Source organism: Ctenocephalides felis, unplaced genomic scaffold (assembly GCF_003426905.1).
Source record: "Ctenocephalides felis isolate EL2017-DRISC unplaced genomic scaffold, ASM342690v1 CF-g0.4_SCAFFOLD_01604, whole genome shotgun sequence".
Taxonomy (NCBI): Eukaryota; Metazoa; Arthropoda; class Insecta; order Siphonaptera; family Pulicidae; genus Ctenocephalides; species Ctenocephalides felis.
The window spans coordinates 26,562,507-26,587,927 of record NW_020537758.1 but is presented as its reverse complement, the minus strand read 5'-3'; the positions used below and the strand labels follow the sequence as shown (position 1 = coordinate 26,587,927).

Below are 25,421 nucleotides of genomic sequence, written 5' to 3'. Positions count from 1 at the left end.
TGATATATATATATATATATATATATATATATTGCAAGTGATGTACATTTATTGACGAGTAATTTTAACTGGTAAATCTAATTACTGAACGTGTAAATGTTTGGTTTTCACTAAATGTTTTTGTAATGCAAATTAATGACCATTAGATGCAATTATTTAAAATCAATTTCAAATAAAACCGATTTAAAAATCTATAGATTAGTTGAATTTTTATTATTCCTTTAATATCTATATCCAATTATCATTAACAAATCATTTAAAATGTATCTAACATAAGCGGAATAATTAATTTTCTTCTAAGTAACTACTTGAGTCCTGTACTCTTACGTCAAATTTCCAAGTGCGGAACTAAATAGATGTTTTTAAATATATACCTATTTCACCATGAACAAAAATGTAAGATCTTTTTCGACTTCTACCGTACAGAAGTTAATGGTATGTGCTTCGACTTGATATCACAAAGTTTTTCGCATTATCACATGAAGATTCTTTTTTATCGACGTTAACGCTAACGCAATCATACAGAGCGTCTGCTCTCACTCACATGTTTATGGATTATTCTTTTTTTATTCAGTTATATCACAAAGGCCATTATATATGCTAGACGAGTGTTCGAATTTTACAGAAAATCAGAGAGAAAATCGAGAACATCCATATGGTAACTTCACATTCAATCATTTATAGACAAACAGCTGGTAAAAGTTTTATCTTAAAGAGAAAAAAAATATGATTATCCCAATCTGGATATACGGAATTGAGCTATGGGCGCATCCTGGTATATTACGAATGACACCCTACATGAAGACCTAAAAATAAAATCTATTAATAAAATGATAAAAGAAAGGAGCAAAAATACCATGAAAAACTACCTGGTCACCCTAACATATATTTAAAAGAATTAAGCGAGGAATTTTCCACTCAACGATTGAAAAAAATGGCCATACGATCTTAAATAAAATGTCAAAAAATAAAAAAGAGAGAGATATCTCTTTTAAATTGCCAATTATAAAAAAGAAGTAAGAAACAAGTAAAAAATCTGTGACCAATCTATGAATTTCCAAAAAGTTTATCGTATTTACTAGCCATCTGTCAATTTATATTTTGCGATCAATGGTCTGAATATAACTGCACCAGACTCGGGGTGCATAAACCCATCACGAATTGTAACAAGCCATTGAATTCTTTACGCTCATCTAAGACATCTTTTGATTCCTTGTAAGAAATATGAAATCGTGAACATGTCACGTATTTAAGATTTTTAAATCTTTGAGAAAATATTGAGTATTTCGATACACAAAGAGTTTAGATCAAATGTGAGAATTATCAAGTTTATGCCTATATATTTTTTTGCATTGCCCATAAAGTGTTGCTGTGACCTCTTAAGCCCCAAGGTATCAGTTATAAAAACATATAAAATCAGAAATAATAACAAAAAATCCTACCTTTTATTCGCTGGTGGGGTGTCAAACAGGAACAATCTGAAAAACAAACATATATCAGTATCAAAGGTTATATAAAGGTTACCGTAAATAAATTTGACTATCGTATAAACTATTATGTAATAAATTTAATGGGATAATTGAGAGTTAATCAATTGAAAATTTTTGGATTAAATATGTATGTAGCGACCTGTCAACACACGTCGCATTTTAACTTGACAGATGTTCATTATTTGAAGCTCATCATAGTGTCAGCTCAAAAACAAAAAGTTCAAGTGTCAGATCAGATCTCGTTTTTGTTTGCTCAATGTTCGAAATGCCAAAATTATAATTCTTAACTTTTTTCCTTTTTTTATTATAAATACTGAAATAACATCTACGTTTTTGTAAATGATCAATATAATCACACATAGTGTTATTACTATTGTCATAATAAACAATATTCGTAGTATAGAGAACACGAGTTTCTTTATGTATATAATATTTATATTTCAATTATTACCTCAGGAAACGCTGCCAAATGCATTTCTTCGCGGATAGCACACTATTTACAATCACTTTATTTTACGCGCAATTAAAAAAAAGTAATTAAACACTAACATTTTGTGCACTTCACACACTTTGTTTTAAAAATACTACACTTTTATTAAAACTGCTGAAAAAAATACATAGATTAACAAATGTATAATAGTATGTCCACGATTTGTCCAGCCTATCTAAGAAAACAGAATTATTATATAAATTACACCTTAGCTGATTATATGTACGAGATTTGTGTTTTGTTGGCGGCAATAGTAATTAAAGGACAAATCAAGTTTTGGAATGCTAAACATTACTACAATCAGTCGATAACTTTGTGATCATTTTACATTATTATTACTGAAAAAAAAAATAAAATCTAAATAATATGAAATTCAGCGATATTGATCACCTTTGTCTAAGAAATGAGCTATATATACAAAACTACTGCAAAGTTTATTAACGAACAAAACTAAATATTAGATTGAATACAATGTTATCGAGCAATTGAATAAATATTTAGTATTGATGATTGAGTTATTATATACAACAAATGAAGTACAAAGATTATTTATAAAAAAAATTAAAAATCAATATCCAATGATAAGGTATAAAATATTGTAAACATATTTAAATATCTGTATATAGGAACTCAATCGCCTATGAATCGATTTCACATAATTGATTTTTCATTTTTAATAAATAAATTGGCACCAAGTGTACGTATAAGAACAAATATTAATTTGTTTTATTTAAATTTTGAGGAAAGAGTTGAAATTTAAAAGTAATATTGTATTCAAAAGTAATATTGTATTTTATAGAAATCGATTCGAATGTGTGGACATACTATTAAAAAGCATGCTTAGAATTTTAAAATCACTCAGCCTGCGCGAACAAGCACCGATTCTTCTGGAACATCCAGCTTTCCCGTTTGTACTCTGAAATTATTAAAAATCATATTAATTATTAAATGTGACACAAATGAGATAAAAGAAATGTTGTACATGAATAATTATTGCAAGTAGAATAAAAACTTCTATTAGATCTGAGAAATCAAAACATTCTTGAAATCAAATTTTCAGCAGTTAAAAATCTATTTTTATTCTCACTGGTCGTTTTAATCTTTTAATACTATTATATAACAATTTGAAATTAAACCGTATAAAGAAAATGTAAATGACAAACGGAAAATGGCAGTTTGTATATGTATTATAATTATAATAACGATTTAAAATTATTTACCGCTAGATTTCCAGAAGAGGGCTTTCAGCTCCAGACGAGAGATCTCTGGAACAAAATAGTGCACTAGCTCCCAATTGCTAAATGTGGATCATTTCCATTGTCAAGTCAAATACTAAAAAGAATTATAAAAGATTACTAATATACCATATATATATATATATATATATATATATATATTTTACTTAATATCAAAGTTCAGTTCAAAAGACAGCTTATTAACCAGTTAACTGTGATAGACAAATTTACTTAAAATTTTGTATTGACGAGTAAACTCGTCAGACGTATAAAAATTTGACCATTGACTATTTTGAGCGATTTTTCAAAAAAAGAAAGAAAACATTCTCAAATTTCAAAACATGTTTAAAATATATTGAAACTAGGCCAGTAAAAAATAAATATTTGTAAGTAGACTTTTACTTTAAATACAACATTTTAACCCGAAATTGGCAACACAAAACTGTGTGCACAGTTCAATGAGTGCGCCACAGTTAAATGGTTAAAAACTCTTTGTATAAGAGAGTTCAATTAATGCTATTAGATGGTCTTAAAAGTACTTTTTTCGATTCATAATTAAGTAACTTTTTGAATAACTCTTTATAATGTAGATATTGTCGTAAGTTTTTTAGTTGTTGTGTTTGTTAATTCATTCAATTTTAATGTAACATGAAATTTTGTTATTTATTTGATATAAAGTGAAATACAACGTTTATGTATAAAGGACAAATTTTTGAAAAAAATGAACATACAAATAAATATTTTATAAAATAACATACCTTTTAATATTTCCATCAATGCCGCAAACTTACACTCAAAAAACTTAGAAAAACTTTATAAAACACTTAAAAATTACTGTGAATAAACACTGAACTAATATTATAAATTAATGCTAAGCTTCACATTCACTTGTATTTAACACTTCAAATTAACACTAAAAAAAACTTTTAAAAAAATCGCACTGAAACACAATCGACGACGCGAATTGGAAAAACATCTGAAAAAAAGCAATTTGAAACATTAATATTAATAAATATAATTCAAAATTAATTAAATTATATCAACAGAAATAAGAATAATTATAAGTAATAGATGTATCTATATAATAAATCAAACTGACTTGTTTTACATACCCGAGTCTCAACCCAATTGAATGTAAATTACCACTATCAGGTTGCGGGAGGCACAGGACGATCTGTAAATGAAAAAAATATTTTGTAATAAATATCAAAATTAAATTAGAATACATTTTAATTATTCATTGTCTATACTCATTGAAGTCGAAACAAAATTGCTACTAAATATTTAAACATTTGAAATACCAATGAATCACATTTAAATAAATTGTGGTCTTTTAGGCAAACCAGCAAAATGTGAAAATAAGATCAATGAAATAAATTAGTATAAATAAAAATATAATTTGAGTTCTCAATGTATATTATAAAGGCGACCATACGTCCCGGTTTGGCCGGGACTGTCCCGGATTTCCACCTTGTGTCCTGGGCTTATCTAAAAGCATTATTTGTACCGGATTTAGATCTTTTGTCCCGGATTATCCCGGTTTTTCGAAAATTAATAGGTAAATCAACAAAAATTATGAAAACAAACGAAGGAGTACATTCTTTTTTTCAAAATAATTATGAAGAAAATTGAATAGAATTTCATACAAGGCTCGAAAGCAAAAAAACATATAGATTAAAAAAATAAGATGTAATATTAATATTAAAAATTAAAAAATTATTACATATAATAAAATAATAAAGTTCTTACTAAAGGTCCGCAATTGTGATGGAAATGGATTAAAAAAAATATTTTTTTTTTTATTATATCATTAAATAAAATTTCTTCCCCCCCCCCCTTCTATCCCGGATTAGCACAGACAAAAATTGCCGTCCCGACTTTAACTTAAAAAATATGGTCACCTTAATATTATGTATTTTATTATAATATTTGTTATTGGTTATATTATAATATGTCTCATGTATCATTAAAAACTTTTTCGTAAAATCAATGAGTATGGTATTGAGTTTTAATCATATTTTAGCTTTTAAGAAATCACAAATGTAAAAAATATACAGATTTCTTATTTCAATACCAAGGGCAAATGAATTAAATATAAGAAAGAAGAAAGAAGAAAGTAGAAAAGTCACCTCGTCGATTTATTTTATTTTGTTCGGCATAAAAATATTGCAGATATGTTTAGCAAACTAACTAATAATAGTTGAAGAAAATAATAATATTAGCTGATGATAATTAAAATCGATGCATTATAATTATCACACAAGAACGCAATTAAAATAAGATCAATGCATTATAATTATCTTTGTCTACAATTAAAATAAATAAAATTACTTGTACCAATGTTTGCACAAAAAAATTGCAAATATTAATAAGAAAGCATCTAAAAGTAATGGATAAAAATAAAATTAATGTTAGCTGATGATAATTGAGACCGATAAGATTATCGTTTAAGACGCGCCTTTGTCCACAAAGCACACTGATTTAGCATGTTCACATGATGATGATAATCAGCAAATTATCATTTCCCACCTATGTGTCTTGCCCACCGCCTAGTTCGTTAATAAATAATTATTAATTATTTAATATTTATAAAATTAATTCACTCACGTATCATTATTAGTATTAATGAAGCAAGGCTCATTGCTAAAATCGTATTAAATTAATTCCATGTCAAATAGCATTCGAGCGCACAGGTGTTGTCTCTTAAGCAGTCGCAGGAGGAAAGACCTCTCCCCTCCGATGCAGATTTCTTATGCGTAAACAAAGAAAAATGAAATGTTATATTGTAGATAGGACATCGCATAGTTCATAGTTCAAAGGTTAAACGCATATTTTTGGCAAGGTCAGAGTGTCTTATCTCGATTCGTGCAAAATTATATCTATGTAGATTGATTGATTGGATTGGATGCAGGTGTGAAGTTGTGTAATCGATATTTATGTTGACTAGTGGAGGGAAATTTGAAATTTATAAGAATATTATAAGTACGTTTTTAAAACAAAGGCGGAATTAGAGCACTGAAAACATAATTATTGTTGTTTTAAATACTTTACGTTATAATAATTTGTGAATTAACGAAAATTAAAAGAAAACTTCATTTTATTTCTATGTACAATTTATAAGAAATTTTTATAATTAGAAAACTTTTATTTTTGTTATATTTATTTGCATATGGCATTCATATATGAATTATATAAGCTAAATTATGCTTTCGTTGGCCCGGTGGGCATAAAAATTTGTTTATGAAAATTTTAACTACGACAGCAAAATTTGAGGAAAATTTGAAATTATACAACTCTAGATATTGAATTCGTCTCTTTGTCATTAGTAAGAGATTTGGAATTGCAATCAAAGGATATTTGATATCAAGCACAGAATGTTTAATATCAAGCAGTAGTAATATCCACTTCCTTTTGAAATAGTTTTGAATATGTTTTTAAGTGAAATCCAATAGAATACTGAAAACAGTTCAGAAGAATATCTTTAGAAATATTATATTTAATATCATTATATTAATTTTTAACATTAAGAAGTTGCATTTGAATATGAATATATATGCAAAACTATTCTTTTGTTGACATATTAGTTTGTTGATTATATTTTTAGTTTTGTAGATATATTAATTTAATATATTAATTAAATATATCAAAATTTAGAAAGTTTATAAATTTGTTATATTATTCATAACACCCCCCATGACTATATATTCTTGGTTATTGTTCAAAAATTAGACGAGATCAATAGAGAAATAATGTAAAAATGACATCATAGACATTTATACTTCCTTCTACAGCAGTATCTGGAAGGGAATACAAAACTCATTTTATATAAGCTAAACAAATCTTATTTGAAGCATTGCATTTATTTATTTCTTATTTATTCACACCATTTCTTTACAATAACACTAAATTATTGAAATCCTTATCAAACTTTTGAACAACTAGCATTATTGAAAAACAGTGCATGGTTGAATAAAATAAACGATATAGTATACATTATAGTTTACTGTATACTGTATTAACAAACAATGTTATTTTATTTAAACGTGAAAAAATATTCGAGGCTGACACATTTACATATTCGCCATTCCTGAAAATAATTTTGATTGTGTCATGAGATTGCAGTTTAATAGTTTTGAATAATTCATTAAGTTATAAAGTGTGATATGTTTGGAACGAAATAAAAACCGTATTGTGTTAACGAATATGAAATATAAAAATTTAAATTTTAAAGCATATGCATAGAATGTGCACTATTGTGTCAGATTTTTAACACTGCGTTTATCCTTCAATATTTTTATTATCTTTATATTGAAAATATGAAAGTTATTGTTTAGAGGTAAATAATTTAAAATTTAAAGATAGAAAAAAATACGTTTGTGTAGATTTATATAAATTTATATTTTTATGCTAAATCATATTTTTATATAATATGCTAAATCATGTTATATGATTAATATATAATTATAAATTCATTTTAATATTTAAAAATTTAAGCACATATTAAATAATATGTGTTTAAAAATATATTTTCAAATAAATTTTGAACCATACTGAAATTTTAAGAAATTTTTCCTAATATATTTTATATGTATAACTATGAAGCTTTCAAAAAAATTAAATACAAATTAAAGTATTGCCTCGGTTAAATAACTAAAATGTATTTGACTAACTATGAAATAGTTTATAATTGCCATATTGTCAATTAAAACAATTCCATAATTTAATAGCATTAAACATGTACTAATAGGAGCAGGAAATTTATCGGCAACTCGGACTAGTTGTATTTCAGTAATGAATATTTATTAATTAACGAGAGCCTGATGATGTTTTGCTGTAATTACCAGGACTAAATACGTTCTATTCAGAAAGTGCTTATGAAGTAGTTACGGCACAAAATAGCTGTCAACGTAAATGAAGTCCGGTACGTCGCCAGCATCAAAAATCATTATTTCCCGTTGAATGGGGCTCGTACTTTGCATTAGAGGAGAAGAACCATTGGCGTCGCGGAAAAGATCTCATTTCGAATATTATGTAGGAAATATAAAAAATTTAGAACCAGTTGTATATTTCATTGCAACGTAAGACAAGCCCTTGGAAACAATATACATCCACCCGTAACTACCTACAAACTTTTATATCATGGTTTATAAATTTACCCCTATTATTATTATGGATTATGGATACTCATTATTATTATTATGGGTATTACTTATTATTGGCAATACAGATATATGCATATTCTAGGTATTCTTAAAATGTTCTTCTACATTGCTCAACATTGTTAACTCATACATTGCTCTATATGGTCTATAAAGAAAAGAATTAATGCACCATACATTTTATACGTATTTAATGTCATCATCATAAAGAATTACGTAGTATGATATTATACTTTTACCATGAGCCGCCACTGCCTCATCTATTTAAAATGGACTTCCTATAAAGTATGACCCATATATAATATTATTTTAATGGACTCCCTCTGTCTCTCTGTCCATGTTAAGCTTAATTTTCCCGAGAGCAATTTTAACTCAAGGATTATATAAGACTCTTGTACCATGCACCGTTATGTTATTAATTAACGACAGTGATGAATTAGATAAGAGGATTGAAACTTAGTACTAGCGCAAATTGAAAATTTGGCAATAATGATTTATTGCACTAGATTTAATTATAGCGGTAACAAGGGCAGTTTCATGTCGATCATTGTATAAAAAATTTGATTATTTTAGATTATAAAAAATAAAATAAAAAAATTATTATATTCAAAATGATAATGGCATAAATCCAATGGATCCTGTTTGATTTATTTTAATTATTTATTTATTTATTCATAAGCAAACCGTGATCAATAATAATAAATATTATTTCAGGCTCTTGTCAAGCTTATTCAGAGTTAATATTTAAAGGATAGTAATTTTATAATAATCATAGTAGCTGCACGATTATCAGTAAATATACTGTCTAAAATAAATGAACTACACCACAACACATAATACATATCCACACGTATCGAACAAACTAAGATCAAACTATGTTCAGTAAAATTCCCAGTTAATTCTTATCATAAAAATAGGTTTTTCTACTATTTTTCTAGAATTTGTTATCTATCTCTTTTTACCTCATAAGCGGGGTGAAAAGCGACAAACAGAACTCAAACAAACCCAATGTCTTATTCTTAATTTTTAAAGAATTTTACGAAAGAACAGCTACATTGTTTAACCATTGCGAAATGCAAATTTTGTGGATACATTTTTTACAAAGATTACACTGTATTATACATGAATCGGATATTTTGTCATAAATATGCATCAGCAGAGTATGGAATAACTATGGATTAACTATAAATTTAATTTATATCCTGTGAAATTACATTTTTTTAATATTATTTCCTTATTTCTTAACTATTCTCTTAATGTACACGAGGATAAAGGATTGGTTGTTTTTTTTTAACCCAAATTGTATAAAACCTTAATCTGGTATTTGTCATAAATATCAATCAGCAGAGTTGGATTAACTATTAATTTAATTTATATAATGTGAAATTACTTTTTTCAACAGTATTTACTTTTTATTTACGTTTCTTTTAATGTATACGGCTTTGCAAGGGTGAAAGTTTGGTTGGTTCTTTTTAACCCACCCACATGTAAGCACGTAGAGGTTATATTAAAATAATTTGTACCTAACTTAAAAAAACAATACATCTTTTTTACAATAAAATAATTAAAGAATTTTTTTGAATAATTAAAGAACGCATAATTAAAATTTATTTCCAGGCATCATAAACTAATTAAAAGAGCTTCAATCCAAAAGAACTACTTTTGTTATGAATGTTGAAACATGAATACGTTTTTTTTATATTATTTTCTCTTTTATTTACAATTGTCCAGTTAAGAACATTTATTAAATTTGTCGAATTTACAGTTGTCGGCCGTAAAGGGACATTTTATACTAAAGGGGCAATAGTTATTATTGATATAATATTCACAATATTTTATTGATAATTATATAATTTTAACTATTTACTTTATAAAATAATAATTAATTAAATTATAAATAATTAAATAAAGAAAATAATTTCTTATGAATAATGACTAAGTTATTTCAATTTTTTATCAGAAGAGTTGATGACTTAAATCTAGTGGCGCTTTTCTTTTCAACCTTCTTGGATAGTTTAACTCCGAAAAGTGACGTAGTAATATTTAAGGTGGTTACACATCTGTTACAGCACTAGTAGAAGACTTCTATTTTAAAATAGCCAAAAATACGATTTTTTTATCTATATTCGTTTTGGATCTTTTTACCCGTGGTCCTTCAAGTCATGCTCTATCAATTTATAAATTGCAATTGCCTTCTCAGAAAATGTGCTGTAATATTTTTATAGCAAACTTGTTATAAACTTGTCAGGTTTTCCTATAATACCAAATTGTTATGTCATTCTAAAAGTCTTGTAAAAATTTCCTCACAGTATTTATCCTGTACTATGATTTTTATAGTCTTTTTATCATGTGACTATTGATATATTTACGAGGCATTCCTCGTTGGAGCTTTGAGCAAAAATTCCGAGCTTGCTTGTATAATAGCAAAGCGCGTGACGTGCCCGATAAGCATGACGAATGACGCCTCAGACGTGACGTTTCGGTTAAAGCATGCTTTGTTTGGTTCGATGGACTTCATTTGCACTCATAATAAACTTGCTGGTAGATTAAAATGTTTCAAACAAAATGCAATTAAAGGCAGTATACGTGGATTTTTTAATCTTTACCGATAAATCACGTACTTCGAAATAACGCGACGCAGTTAATAAACCGGGCGATAGAACGAAAAGTAATGGATTAATTAAACTCCATCATTTGATACGGATCAGAAAGAGTGAAATCATTTCAACCTCTGTAAACACGTTTCAGGTGAGATAACATTACACTATAAAGGGTCAAAGAAATATGATATGTTTTAAAGTAATTTTTCTTTGATGCCATTAATATGCTTTACCTATAATTATAAATGACCCAAACTATTTTAGTTTTACTGTACATTCCCTAAACTTTGAGTAAAAATTTTACTTTCCTCTTACAGCGCGGAAATATCAGAAAAAATTTTATGTAATATTTCAAATTCATTATTTGTTACCTACTTCCTAATAACAGTTTTTACTTTACTGATAACTACAACTTTTACCATAAATATTGCCTTCCTTTTATGTTTTATCTTCGAAATAATTGGAGAAACTTCTAGTAGACGTGTTGTCAAAATACATTTTATCTTCGTCAGGGTTATTGTACGTGCAACAAAGGGCTCCCAACGAAATTTAATCTAACCGCTGGCTGCATAATAAACTTTTAACTTACTTCGAATCATCTCTTTGACTTTGCCTGAAATTTTGCAAAGAGTGGCACTATAATCCTAGTATAGAAGCTGATGAGCATTTAGAAGTAACTCTAAAATATTTTGTAAAACTATTAGAACTGTGCGTAAGTGGCATTTTGCTTTTAGGCAAGTTGATCAATAAACATTCTACCTATTTCGAAAGTAAAGAATACGCTTTCACTAAAAACTAATAATTGCATTTTCCAATCGATATCTTTCAAACAAAATATGTCCAATTTTTTATTTCCTGTAGATACCTTTTATAAAATTTGTAATAGTATTTGTTATAGTGCACAAACAAGATCTTGTATGTCCTAAAACATATCAATTTTTCTTTAAAAATTTAACATTTTATGGCAAAAAACGGCCTCTGCCATCTTTGCCAAACAATAATCAGCACGGTACCCAACTGATATCACTCGTACCATTTTAAATTTTCAAAATTGTTTCAGGATTTTTTGGAACGAAAACATAGATGAATAATTTTACAGTTTTCTACTAAATCTGACAAAATCGCTCAGGCAATGATTAAGTTGTTTTTTATAAGACTATGAAATCTTATACAATATTCGTTTAATCGTTACTGCCATATGAACTTCATGAAAGAAATAACATTTATTGCAAAGAATCAAGCCGTTTGATCTTCACCAAAAAACTAATCAGCACAATTCAGGATTGATATCTGATATCACTCGAACCGTTTTACAATATTCAAAATCTATTCAAGATTTTTGGCAAAAAACGGATTAAAATTTTGCGCTCTTCCACTATTTCTAAAAATGGCTTAGAGTATCGCCTCGCTAAACTTACTAAAGCTCCTACTTATAGATTTTTTAAATCGAATTCGAATTATGATGAAATGACATATTATATTTCGACTCTCTCTCTCATACTGTTTCCAATTTTGGTCTCAAACGCGTCAGAATGACTTTAATTTTGTGTCTAAATAATTTTTAATAATATATAATAAAATTTTGATTTTATTAGATTTCTGGACCGGAAAGCTTTTGTGATATAATTTTTTCTCTCTAGTTTATAGTGAAAACCGTTGTTAAACTTCCATGCTTTCGTGTTTTGGTATCCAACTCCCTGCATTTTCTTTTCAAGCATAAGTCGTCGATCATCTGCATTCTTCTTCGCTCTTGTTATTTTGTGTAACATGTATCGATTATGATCAAAACAAAATTTTTATAAAAAGAAAAAAAAGTATCGCATCAGATCTCTACCTATCCGAACATATTCCATTCTCTATTCATTAGCGTGAGTTCAATGCTCAGACGTACTACAGGCACAAAGAGATTTCGAGATTTGACACCCACTTTCGGCGTTTGCTCTACGATAGCACGGGATGATATATTTGGCTGTCAACTTTTTGGGGTATGGGAGAACACCTATCTATGACCGAGAAACTCCGCGGCCATTGCCATTACTTTCCCTGGTCTGCGTCCGCGTATAGATTTTAGCAGACTTTTAATCCCTGGTGAACTTTCATTCTCTGTCTGGACTGACAACTATTGGAAACGTGATAAAAAATAAAAAGGGGGCGTAGGTAAGCTCTGTATATTTAACTGAAGTAGAAGGTTAAATCGAAGACGATCGGATACGTCTCTTAGTCACTAATGTGATTTGACGGGGTACAAAGATATGAAACTATCGAACCATGTTCTGTAAAATACTAAACTTATTGATTATTATAGAAATATGCTTATTTGCTATTATTTTAAAATTTGTCTTCTGGGCTTTTTCACCCCAGAGGCGGTGTGAAAAAAGACAGCTAGAGGCAAAAGGATTTGACATTTAATTTTTAATTTTATTGATGTTTTACAAAATAATAGCTGTTTAATCAATTTAATTATTAGGTTCAACAACAAATTAAAAATTAAAATCCAAATATATATTGTTAAACATAATGAGCAAAATCTTATCAAATTTTACTACTATCATAAATCACGTTTTGGTAATCTTATTAGTTCTATTAAATTTTTATTTAGTATAATTTCATTTAGTTAATATTGTTTGTTGTACTAAAATTATTATAAAATAGTGGGGTGTATGGCATCGTGCCTTAAGACACATTGCTGGAACATCCCGTATCGTAACGAAATGTTCGAAGAATACTGAATGTTTTCAAATAGATTATTATAAATAATGTAACATTGTCTAATATTTATAAGAAGTACATAAACTGAATTGAAAAGTTGAAATTATTTGTTCAAAGTATATTAGGACAGAATTAAAATAAAAATCTGAATTATTTTCGATATACAAAAAAATAAAAAAAAATTAAAAAAATTTCCATGGGAATCGAATGTTTTTTGAACCATTCAAATCGGTTAATCCGTTCGCCCGAAAACGTGGACGAAAAATTGTATCCATGCATACATACACACACACACATCCATTTTTTCTTAAGTATGTCAAAATGTTCAGAAACCTTCAAAACGTCGAGAAATGTAAAAATTTTCGATTTCGATTTTTGGACGATTACAAATACTTACCCTACGGGAAGTTAATAAAATAATCACAATTTCCGTTTTATAAACATATTTGGGTAGGACATTATTTACAAAGATCACACCCTTCTTAAGGAACTTTGTCAAAAGAATTTATCATCAGAGGCGGAATAAGTTTTAATTTAACTTATCTCTTGTAATGTAATATCTAACTTATGTTAGTTTTTCATTTGATAGTTTCTTATTGTTCATACCTTGCCAGTGTAATATTCCAGGTGGTTCTTTTTAGCCCAACCACATGAAAGCTATTCTAGAGGTTATATAAAGAAACTGTTGCATGTAACTTAATAATAATTCACTTTATTAAACAATTAAATAACGTATGCTTAAAAATTATATCAAATAAAGTAAAAAAACTATCAAGGATAAACAATATTTTTGTTAAAGAATTGACAATGTAGCTGTTGTCATGTTGGTGCATAAATATAAGTGTATGTTTGTATGTATTTGTCAGTTTATAGGTTTGTGTGAATGAGGAGAAAAGAAAATAAAACAGTGTTATATAGAAGTTTAAGTTGATATCTGATGGTGTATCATGTTCCGTTCAAAGTAATGTTGGAAAGTAAAAAGAATTCGAGAAATGTTCGCTATTTTCTTGGACGTACATACCCCGTAATAAACGCCAGCGTTGATTTTTTGTCTAACGTCTCGTTGCCGCCCATTCTTCGTCGAATTCTTATATTTTCCGAAGAACCATTCCATGGCCTATAGTATGTACACATAAAGGAATATCGTAGTCACTGTCATGGCCGTACGATGTTAACTACTTTTACACACACCAAGAAAATGAACTCCAAAAGACTACATAGGAAATTTCTGCTCTTGTGCCAACTTTTCGCTTTTTCCCTTTCACTCGTCCCAAGAGCTGATGCTCTAAAGTGTGATGTATCATCCAGTGCTGTTTCCCATTTCTTTCTCAGTAGAACATAGGAAAAATGAATGATATTATTTGTTTGAATACATATTTCTTGTATAGGGACTTCGACACATGCACACCTATTAGACTACTTTTCGTAACCATATAGTATATGGAGTAAACTTTTATTTATTGTAGGAGAGACTGGGCACGGTTTTGCCACTTTTTTTTGGTCAGCCATAATTATGGCTAACATATTCAAACAAAAATACTACATTTTTCTTTCTTTGGACTCTACGACTGTCATTATCGAACCCTGGCATAAACGTGCCCAGTCTTCTCTACCCATTCTTGCAAATATCGCGTAAATGTTATGTAATTTCAATAATATCAAGTACACTAAATGCATGATCATCCAGCTGTTTCTAAGGTTCTCTGATTCTCATATAGAAAAAGATAAGTATTTCAACTTCAATAATATCCAATCTTTCATCCCACTTTTGATTTATTTTTGCTGCGTTAGTCAATAAATATTTTCTACACTTCCACAAAATGCAAAATAAAAGATTTGACTAATATATTTTGATTAAAGCATTCATTTCTGTGCGCTTTGATATATTTACTTTAAAAATAAATAACAAAACCAGTACAATTGTTTATATTGTATGATGTACATAAATATTAAATGACGCCTTTGTTATTTCATAGTGTTTGCTTTGAAATGTAGTCCGGTTTATAACGCACAGCATTTAATGTAATATTGAATGACATTGAGTAATTATTTTTGCCTGCTGTAGATGAATGTAGCGCTTTGTTGACATTAATTTTATTAAATAATACTGTCAAAATACCATTAGTCGAACATTCTTCTAGCAAAATCTCCATTCCAAATTAAGATAATCATAGTAATTATTTAAGCCATTTTTAACAAAGTCACGTTTTTTAAGTTAGTAATTTATTTGTAGTACTTACAGTTCAAAAATTTTCAGATTCTGTTTAAACTTTTCTAAAGCACATGGAAATAAGTTTCAATGCCATTAGTCTTAATCTCTACTTCTCCAATCACACTGGTTGTCATTCTCTAGTTAACCAGAACAAAATAGAAGTTTGTTTTGTACTAACAAGCCGCCTTATTCTCAAAAGCTCTTTCGAAACCCACTGAAAAGAGCCCATGGCACGGGTCAAGTTCAGTCAGTATGAAGGCTTGAGCTTTCAGACATGACGAGCTTTAAGTGAAATCCCTTCATTTCAGGTCAGCGGTTCGGGTATTGCTATTATTGCAAATTGTGCCGAGCATCGTTGGGAACGGCATTTTTTGTGGGTCTTTAATACTGCGTTATGTTCGGTTTCTGTGCCGATAGCATATATCATTTTCAGAATGACATGGCTAAAAACCCACTTTGAAATTACATGTCGGCACAAGGCTTAAAGAAAAAGGCTGGATCGAAACGTTAGGCATGTCTGCACCTAGCTGGTTGATTGAGTAAATCTTGGCATGCCGTTGTATGTTAAAAATTATAGAACAAATTTTATAGAATAAAAGTCATAAATTTTCAACGACCTATCTCTATATAAATATCATGTGTTTTTTGTTGATACATTGTATAAATCACAGTACTAAGTGACGGATCATCAAAAATTTCTCGTAAAAACGATATTTTATTTTATATTTTATAACATGTCAAATACTGTAAATCGTAAAATACCTCGAAGTATTTTATAGTTCTGTAACATCATAATATAACGCTCTACAAATTTCATGGAACATACTGCGATCGTCAAAAAGAACACAGTGCAACAGTAAAACAATGAACATTGTGTTCAAGTATAAAATATGAGTTAGTTCTCAAGTAGAGAACGTGAGATCTTACAAAACAGTATGTGATATAAAACTGTCTAACAAATCGAATAACGATTCAATCTTGAACTGGTCAAGTTAGTTTGAGTACTCTTGTTACTAGACATCGTACAGCAAAAGCAGCTCGGTTTCTTTATAATATCCATGTGCATTGTTCGAATTATTATATTTTTAAATTTGATAGATGACATACGTGTTTTCTACCATGCTAATGTAGCAACCAATATGTAATAATTACCTATTACTACTGACCAAAATCACACAACCACGAACTTTTTAGTTTCCTAAATTTTCTTTCATCAAGTTTATTTACTAAATTCGTAACACTATCGCAGTATGAAGCTTTACCGCCACTACACAGTTCTACTTGTTTTTTCTGCCGTTTTTTCTTGTACTTGTACACGATTTGCATTTATTGCTACATTTTGCCGCTGGCCTGAGTGCGGCATCGATGTTTTGAGCTGATACCGCAAAACGTTGCAAAAGCGAAATGCTTGAATCTATTCGATGCATGAAAGCGCATCGTCAGGTATTAATTCCATGCAAAGTGCATTTTCTATCCTTTGTCTGATCCTTGTAAACAGATTGTGCAAGAGTTATTTTCGCTACTTTAATCGGATACATTATGGCGAAGAACGAAGATTTTTTATATTTATTGGAGTCGCTACTGGCGACTACTTTACTAGTGTAACCGCCTAAAAAAAGGTGATTTTGGGGAATTTATATTTAAAAAACTACTCTATCAATCATTTCAAAATTTTCGGAATATATTCATACATGTTTTGAGAATACATAGTAAAATTCTTGAAGAAAACAATTAAATATTTTTTAAGTTATCGTCGATCTCCAACGGCGCGACAAAAAAATGACCCTTCACTGCTGCAGTGATGTTGGCCTTCTACAAGGATGAAATTTAAAAAAGAAAAATTCTAGTTAAAGTAGATAATATTGTCTGTAAAATAAACTACGATGAAGAAAAAAAATCAAAAATTGACAAAATGACGGCGTTTTAAAGAATAAAGTCGAATTTTACCCAAAATTTTGGTCGCTTTTGGACTGCCAAAATTCGATTTTTGATCCGATCAAAAAACCGATAGTTCATTTTACGGAGAACTATAAATAGAACATGTAAAAAAAATTGATAGTGATCAGATCATTTGTTTTTGAATTGCTATGCTGCAGCAAATTCGGAAGATACTGTTTTGAGAAAAACGCGTTTAAAGATAAAATGATCGTTATACTATATGCTATATATACTCTTTAAATGGCTGTAACTCATAAACTATTGAAGATATCGATTAGTATGTTATTTTCAAAGGTATAACCTAACAAAATATGAAAAAATTGAAAATTCGATTTTTTGAAAATTTCACCCTAGTTGTGCCCCTTGAATTTTGTCTGCTATAATTTTACGCTTATTTTCGGTTTTGAATAACTTGTAAATCAATTTTAATAATATTTTCATTTTATTAAAACTTTGCATCGCCAACAAAAACCGACATTAATAACTAAATTATCTTTTTTTGTCCCCTGTGTAACTTTCAGGTTACATTCCACATTTTTCGATATCTACCAATATTTTTTTGATATCTTAAATCTTTTTTGTTGTCAAGATAATCAATATCAATATTTATGACCATTGCTAGGCTTTTTAACCTGAAATAACATTTTCATACAGGCCACTTCATTCACTAATACCAAAAAAATGGTTCAAACCGTATTTTTTGTTTATATAATTACAGATTTTTAGTTTCTCTATTTTTTATGTAAAATCATCGGCCTATAAAGGATTAATAGTATATTTATTATTCAAGTAAATATTTAAATGAATGATATTTTTTTTGCAGCCCCGGTGATGAGGTGCAACGCTCGCTGGAGGTGCTCGACCGCGTTCTTTCGGAGTACGAGGAACCGCAGACGCGGGCCACTACGGAGCAGGTGCTCACGCAAGAGGGCGGACAGCCGCGAAGTCCCTCTCAACATTCCGAAGATGACGGATACATGAGCATGAATGGCACGAGGTAAGCAATAATAAGAAAAAAAATTCATCGAGACTTCTTATTAGTTGGAGAATAAAGTAATTGATAATTTGAACTAATAAAAAAATCGTACAGGATATGGGACATATGTTTTTCAATGTGCTTTTTAACCCTGAATACGAATATAATGTCAAAATTTGGGGTCAAAATGCAAAAAAATGGACAAAAATATTGAATGACCAAATCTCTGATCTAGTGATTTTTCGTAAATGTTATAATTTCTGCCGTTTCCTGGCCCTCCTCTCTTCAAATGGCCTGGAAAACATATTCTTGCTATGCTTTTTAACTTAAGTACATTTTTGTAAAATCAAAATTCGGGGTTATTTTTTTTTAATTTCTTACCATTTGACCCCCACTTTTGACTTTAGATTAGTGTTCAGCGATAAAAATTACAATTAAACATATATCGCACACCCAATGCAGACAACATTTTGTGGACCTGTGTAATCAACATTCAAAAAATATAACAGAAACCAGTAACTTTAGCCTATGTATGTTCAATAAATTCCTAACAAACTGCTAACAAGAGCTTGTATTTCTGAACTATTATTTAAGGGGGTATTCTAGTGTAGAGCGATGAATTTTAGGTCATTTTTAAAGTGTCGTAAAAGAAAGCAATGAATGTTTTTACTATCCATTTTTTACCACTTGTTTATTAATATTATTAAAATACAAAACAAAAGTTAAAAAAGAAAAAAGTTGAAAATTGTAAAAACTGGCAGCTGATGAAGTGGGTGGTCTCAAAAAATTGGCACCTCAGTCTTGACATGATTTCAGCCCTCCTAGCCATCGGAAATGCAAAAAATAAAAAGATTATTAATCTACAATGATATCGCAATCGGCTGAACTAGCGATGAGTAAAATTTTTTTTTCACAAATTGGCGACTGTTTGAAAAAAAAGGGTTTTTTACTGTTTTTTTGAGTTTCTCGAATTTTTTAAAAATAGTAAAAATAGGAATTTCGGTATGATTCTAGTTTAGACTGTAGATAGATCTATAAGCAAGACTCTCTGAAAATTTCAAATAAATTGGTCGAGTAGAACTCCAGAAATCGTGACAAGAGTACTGAAAAGGTAAATTCTGAGAAAAACGCATTTAAAGTTTTGCGTGAAGCCAAACCAGTATGGAGACCGAGTCAGTAAAATGCCTATATCTCCGAAAATAATTCAAATTTTCAAACACCTTCTCGTACCCATATTCTTAGATAGCTAAACCTTGAAAATATGAAATAAAAAAAATCGATTTTTTTGAGTTTCTACACTAGAATACCCCCTTAAGTGGCCAATCTTGATTATCATTTTTTAGAACAGTACAATTTGTTATATGATATATGTTGAAAAATATACTAAAGATCATAAGCCTTTCCCTCAGGTTATTCGACTCACCAAATTTCATTAAACTCTAACAACATCTTACGGCTTGAACTTTCCTCATGACCCATGACCCTTATGTTTCAATTCAAAACAATTTGTTTCTGCTAATTCAAATCCTTGTACACAAATATCCATTACATCAACACATGTTTCGGAATTTCGCTTATCTGTGTTGTTTCCTACATTTATGAGTATATACGCTTCTGTACGCAGCCACCGCACGAAGTTTTGCCCAAACTTTCGCACGACCTTGGAACTAACCGCTACCGAAACATCAGCGCCTCCGACGGAACCGGATCTGGTCAGCGAAGGACAAGACACGGAATCTTGTCCGGAACAAATCCCCGGAAAAGATAATCCGCCCACGCCACAGGAAGCCGAGAGAATTATTGCAACGTTATTACCATGGTAAGAAAACTTGTGTATAATAAAAATATAGATTTACAATTGTCTCGTGTATGGGATAGTTTAAGTATTACGTAAGCAGATTTGTTACAATCATTTACCCCCCATCCCGTCCCCTTTGTCAGCAAAAGTAAGGAAAAGTTCTTACACAAAATAAGCAAAATAAGCAATTCAATAACCCCTTCGCCCCCCTATAGTGCTTACGTAATACTTGAACGGCCCCTATCCAAAAACGATAAACAATTGTAAATTTGTTTTCTAGTACAAGTAGAAAACTGTTGATTACTTCAAAAAAATAGTTAATTTTTAAGGATGTGTCACAAATTGTCGTATAATAAATAAATAAATAAATTTATTTTGTAAATCCGGGCTTAAAAGTCCGCGAATAAAATGGCCCACCACCGTTATCTCAAAAACAAGTAAATTACAGAATATTTTAACTATGCATTTTTAAAGTTTCTACTTTAACCAGCCATTACTTTAATTTATACGAAGTCGCTATCAGGGAATAAACGGCCATGAATCAGTATTTTGCTTACTTTGCTGATGAATAATTCTGACTAAATACCAGTTCGGGGTTATATATTTTTATAGTGTGATCTTTGTAAAAAATGTGCCAATAAAATTTGTATTTCTTATTGGCTAAATAATATAGTTATTATTTCGGAAAATTCCTTTCAACCTGAAAAATGAAACATCATATCTGTTTGCCTCTTTACTATTTGGTTACCCCATAACACACATAGGCGAGGTAAATAGGGACAGATAACAAATTTTAGAAAAAAGAACATATTTTTAACTTCCCGAAGGGTAAGTTATTGTAATGGTCCAAAAATCGAAATTGAAAATTTTTGCATTTCTCGACGTTTTGAAGGTTTCTGAACATTTTGGCATACCTCAGAAAAAATGTGTGTGTTTGTATGTATGTATGGATACAAATTTCCAGTCACGTTTTTAGGCGCACGGATCAACCGATTTGAATGGTTCAAAAACATTCGATTCCTTGGTAAAGGTAGGTCCAGCAGTTACGGAGATAAAGAGCAGAGAGTACAGAAAATAGAAATCGAGTTTTTGAGAGAACGGAGCATCCGATTTAAATGATCTAAAAAACATTCAATTAGTTAAGATTGGGAGAAGTGTTTATTAGTTTTTGGCAAAGGCAGGCCTAGCCATTTCGAAGATACGAAGCTAAATGTGTAAAAAATGGCAGTTTTTGAGAGAATTAAGCGTCCGATTTGAATGATTCAAAGAACTTTCTGCTTGTCTTAACAAAATAATTGATTTTGGAAAAAAAAATTTTTTGTTTCAACTTTTTTTTTCAAAAAAGATTTTTTTTGTACATCGAAAATAATTCAGATTTTATTTTTAATTCTGACGATAGTTCTAATATACTTTAAACAAATAATTTCATTTTTACGATTCAGTTTATATAATTCTTATAAATATTAGACAATGTTACAATATTTATTTATAATAATCTATTTGAAAACATTTAAAATTCCTCGAGCATTTCGTTACGGTACGGAAAGTTCCAGCAATTTGCCTTAAGGCACGATGCCATACACCCGACTAGTTATAATAAGGAATTAACTGATTGTAAGAATTTTGTTGAACATAGTTTTATAGTTGTTTATTTGATATGTGTAATGCTCTAAGATGTAGATCATTTGTAAAAGGCAGTATAATTACTGAAAGTCAAATTGGACCTGAAAAATATTTTTGAAAATTGGAAAAGTATTTGAAAATTTAGAAAAAAACTATTTTAAATTGTCTAAATACTGAAGTTTGTTTATAAATTAAAATAGATTTGTATAAAAAAATAATCTAATATAAATTTTAGTTTTTTGGAAATATCAAAAATGTTGAATTTAGGTTTCAAACAGTATTAAATAATTTTTAAATAAATAATAAAAGTAAGAAATTATGAATAACTGATCAAATTTCAAAACGTTAAATTCGTATTCTAAATTTTGTGAAAATAAACTAAATTTGATGAAAAATCATTACAAAAAGTTCAACAGGTTTGGTGCATACGAAACCTTAATTCATGAATTAAAATTCTGCGTATTCATAATATAACTGCAAAATCTAATATTTCCAATATTATAAATATTCCAATTTGACAAATATATTTACTAAATCAGTATTATCAAAATGAATACATTTAATAACTCAATATATAATCAAGAACACCCCCACATAACATATGATCAGTTTACTCATCTAATGAGTTGTTAAATTTATACAATCCATGGGGGCAGACGCACTTCAAAGACTTGCTCCAGAAGCTTTGCGCACTTTCCGATTTGGGATCTATATAAAAGGGGTTGTGTCATGAAGTGTTTTGTTTGAAACGTATCTTGGTAATTGCAAGTGTGTTTTGGTTGATAAGTGATTAGTGCTTCGACGGGCGAGGAGATGATGTATCATTCTATTATATATAAGGGAAGTTATAGATACTCATGATGGATTCGGAAGTCAATTCTCATAGGAAGCCAAGATATACCTTCTCAATATTACGAGTTTGCTTTGATATTATTTTTATAATAATCCATAAAATTTAGAAGTCAAAATACATTCTGGTTAAGTATCTAAACCGACTTCGACTCCAAATAACGCCTCACATAATCATTATCCGATATCTACCCTTCTCACGCAAAAAGTCATACCGCAAATGTTAGACTTCGCTGGAAATATCACGCAATTCCCGGCAGAATAGTCACGAGTGCTTTCCAGGTATTCTTATGTCCCGTTCTAATTTTTCAATATATTCTCTATATACTTAAGGGATATATCTACATTCTGGTTACAACACATTTCACAAGTGGAATTTGGTGTAACGCTTTAACAGGAAATACTATATCAATAGAATTGAACGTGTTAGATCATAGTATGAATACGGATTTTTGAGGAAATTGTTAGTGACAGGCAGAAAGATGTGATAGTAATAAGTAGTAGTGTTGGTAACATACCTATAAAAATAAAATTTATATTTTAATATTTATTCTGTTAACACCAAACCGAATGTATCACAACAAATAAAACAAATCAAAGCAAGAACTATCTAACTATTTTCAGTAAAATTACCAGCCAATTTTAATTTGCTAATTGCGAACTAATTTATCACTGTAAAAAAATATTTTGTTGCTTTCTATCAAAGATTTATCATACGTTTTACTACCCTATCGGCGGGATAAAAAGGGATAGCCAGAGAACAAAAAGATCAACCATAATTTTCAACAGGTTTTATAAAATAATAGCTACACTATTGAATTAATTCGATGCAGCTTAATTAGTACGTAAACAAAAAAAATATAAATTATATTATAAACATATATTGTTAAACATAATAATCCAAAATATTTTTCAAAGCGCGTAAGCGCCGCGCCACATAAGTATTAAAAAATTTTATACTTATTGTTAAATTCTCCATAAAATATCTGATAATTTGATGTACATATGTCTAATGATCATTTTTGACCGTCAAATGGCATTTATTTTTACTTTTTTCATTAGATCTCATAAGCCGCTAGACCTGTATTCATGAAAATTTGATTAATTCTTTACCTTATTAATACAAGTAAAATATTTTTTGAATTATTAAAATCAGACGCTCCGTTCTCTTAAAAACTGAGTTACCATTTTTGGCACTTTTTGCCCCGTATCTTCGGAACGGCCAGGCCTGCCTTCGCCAAAAACTAATCAGCACGTCTCTTTATTAATACAAATCGAATGTTTTTTTAATTATGCAAATCGGTTGATCGGTGTTCCCGAAATCGTCGACGAAAATTTGTATCCGCACACGCACACACACATACACACACATATACATCCATTTTTTTTAAGGTATGCCAAAATATTCAGAAACCTTTAAAACGTAAAGATATATAAAAATTTTCATTTTCGATTTTTTTGCGATTACTATAACTTGCCCTACGGGAGTTAAAAATACTTTTGTTATAGATTTTCAAACACGGCTGTTTTTCTGATAGCGATGTTGCTTAATTTAAAATAATGACAGGTTACACATATTTTACTCTCTTCTTTCAAATGCTGTTGTTAAAAATTTCTAACTTTATTTGTTTTTTAGATATTGGTAGACCTTTGTACCCGCGGACCTTCAAGTTCCGCTCAACCTCAATCCATATATCCGAGAACTCAACACCATATATTAATATCGAAAGACGAGCACGTAACTTATTACGGCTATGATGTGATTATATACCGCAATATTCAAGCGGCCGTAATGATCGCTCGTCAAATTGTCTCGATTTTCAAAGCAATTGCTCGCGATGCGGGAACGTTTCCTTGAGCGGCATCTCTAATCTAACGATTTCCGCACACATAGTATAAGACCCATAACGGAAACACTATTCAAACCGACGATAGTACCTTAGTACCCCCTGCCTTACACAATATGCATTTATAACCCGCACGCAACATTGGCGTGGACCACAGAATGAAACTTAGTACGAGCTCCCTAGTCAAGCGAAAGCTCTCCTTGAAAGCTGCGCTTTAACAGGCAGGTAGATTTATAGGCAACAGTGTTGAGGTTTAAAATCAGCCACTCAAAATTCACGGGCTCGTAAATGCTCACTGGTCATGAATAATAAGATACTTTTATGTGTTAAACTTTTTTATGAAAAAACGCGTCATATTTGAGGTGATTTCTGTTGTTATTACTCCAACACACAGGTATATCATATACACTCTTGAAAATAAATAATATATGTAAAAGTTGCATAGATAATAATTAATCATTAGTTATTATGTTAGTTAACATTAATTTCATTAGC

At 29.5% G+C, this 25,421-nt stretch overlaps 1 protein-coding gene across 1 annotated transcript in view; it reads left to right on the top strand.

The window, feature by feature from the left end:
- LOC113373589 (WAS/WASL-interacting protein family member 1-like) overlaps positions 1–25,421 on the top strand; it is a 69,906-nt gene that overhangs the window by 25,724 nt on the left and 18,761 nt on the right. Inside the window, exons 2-3 of the mRNA XM_026613878.1 lie at positions 18,657–18,830; positions 20,434–20,628. Coding sequence (XP_026469663.1) covers positions 18,657–18,830; positions 20,434–20,628 — 369 coding nt within the window. The remainder of the gene's footprint in view (positions 1–18,656; positions 18,831–20,433; positions 20,629–25,421) is intronic.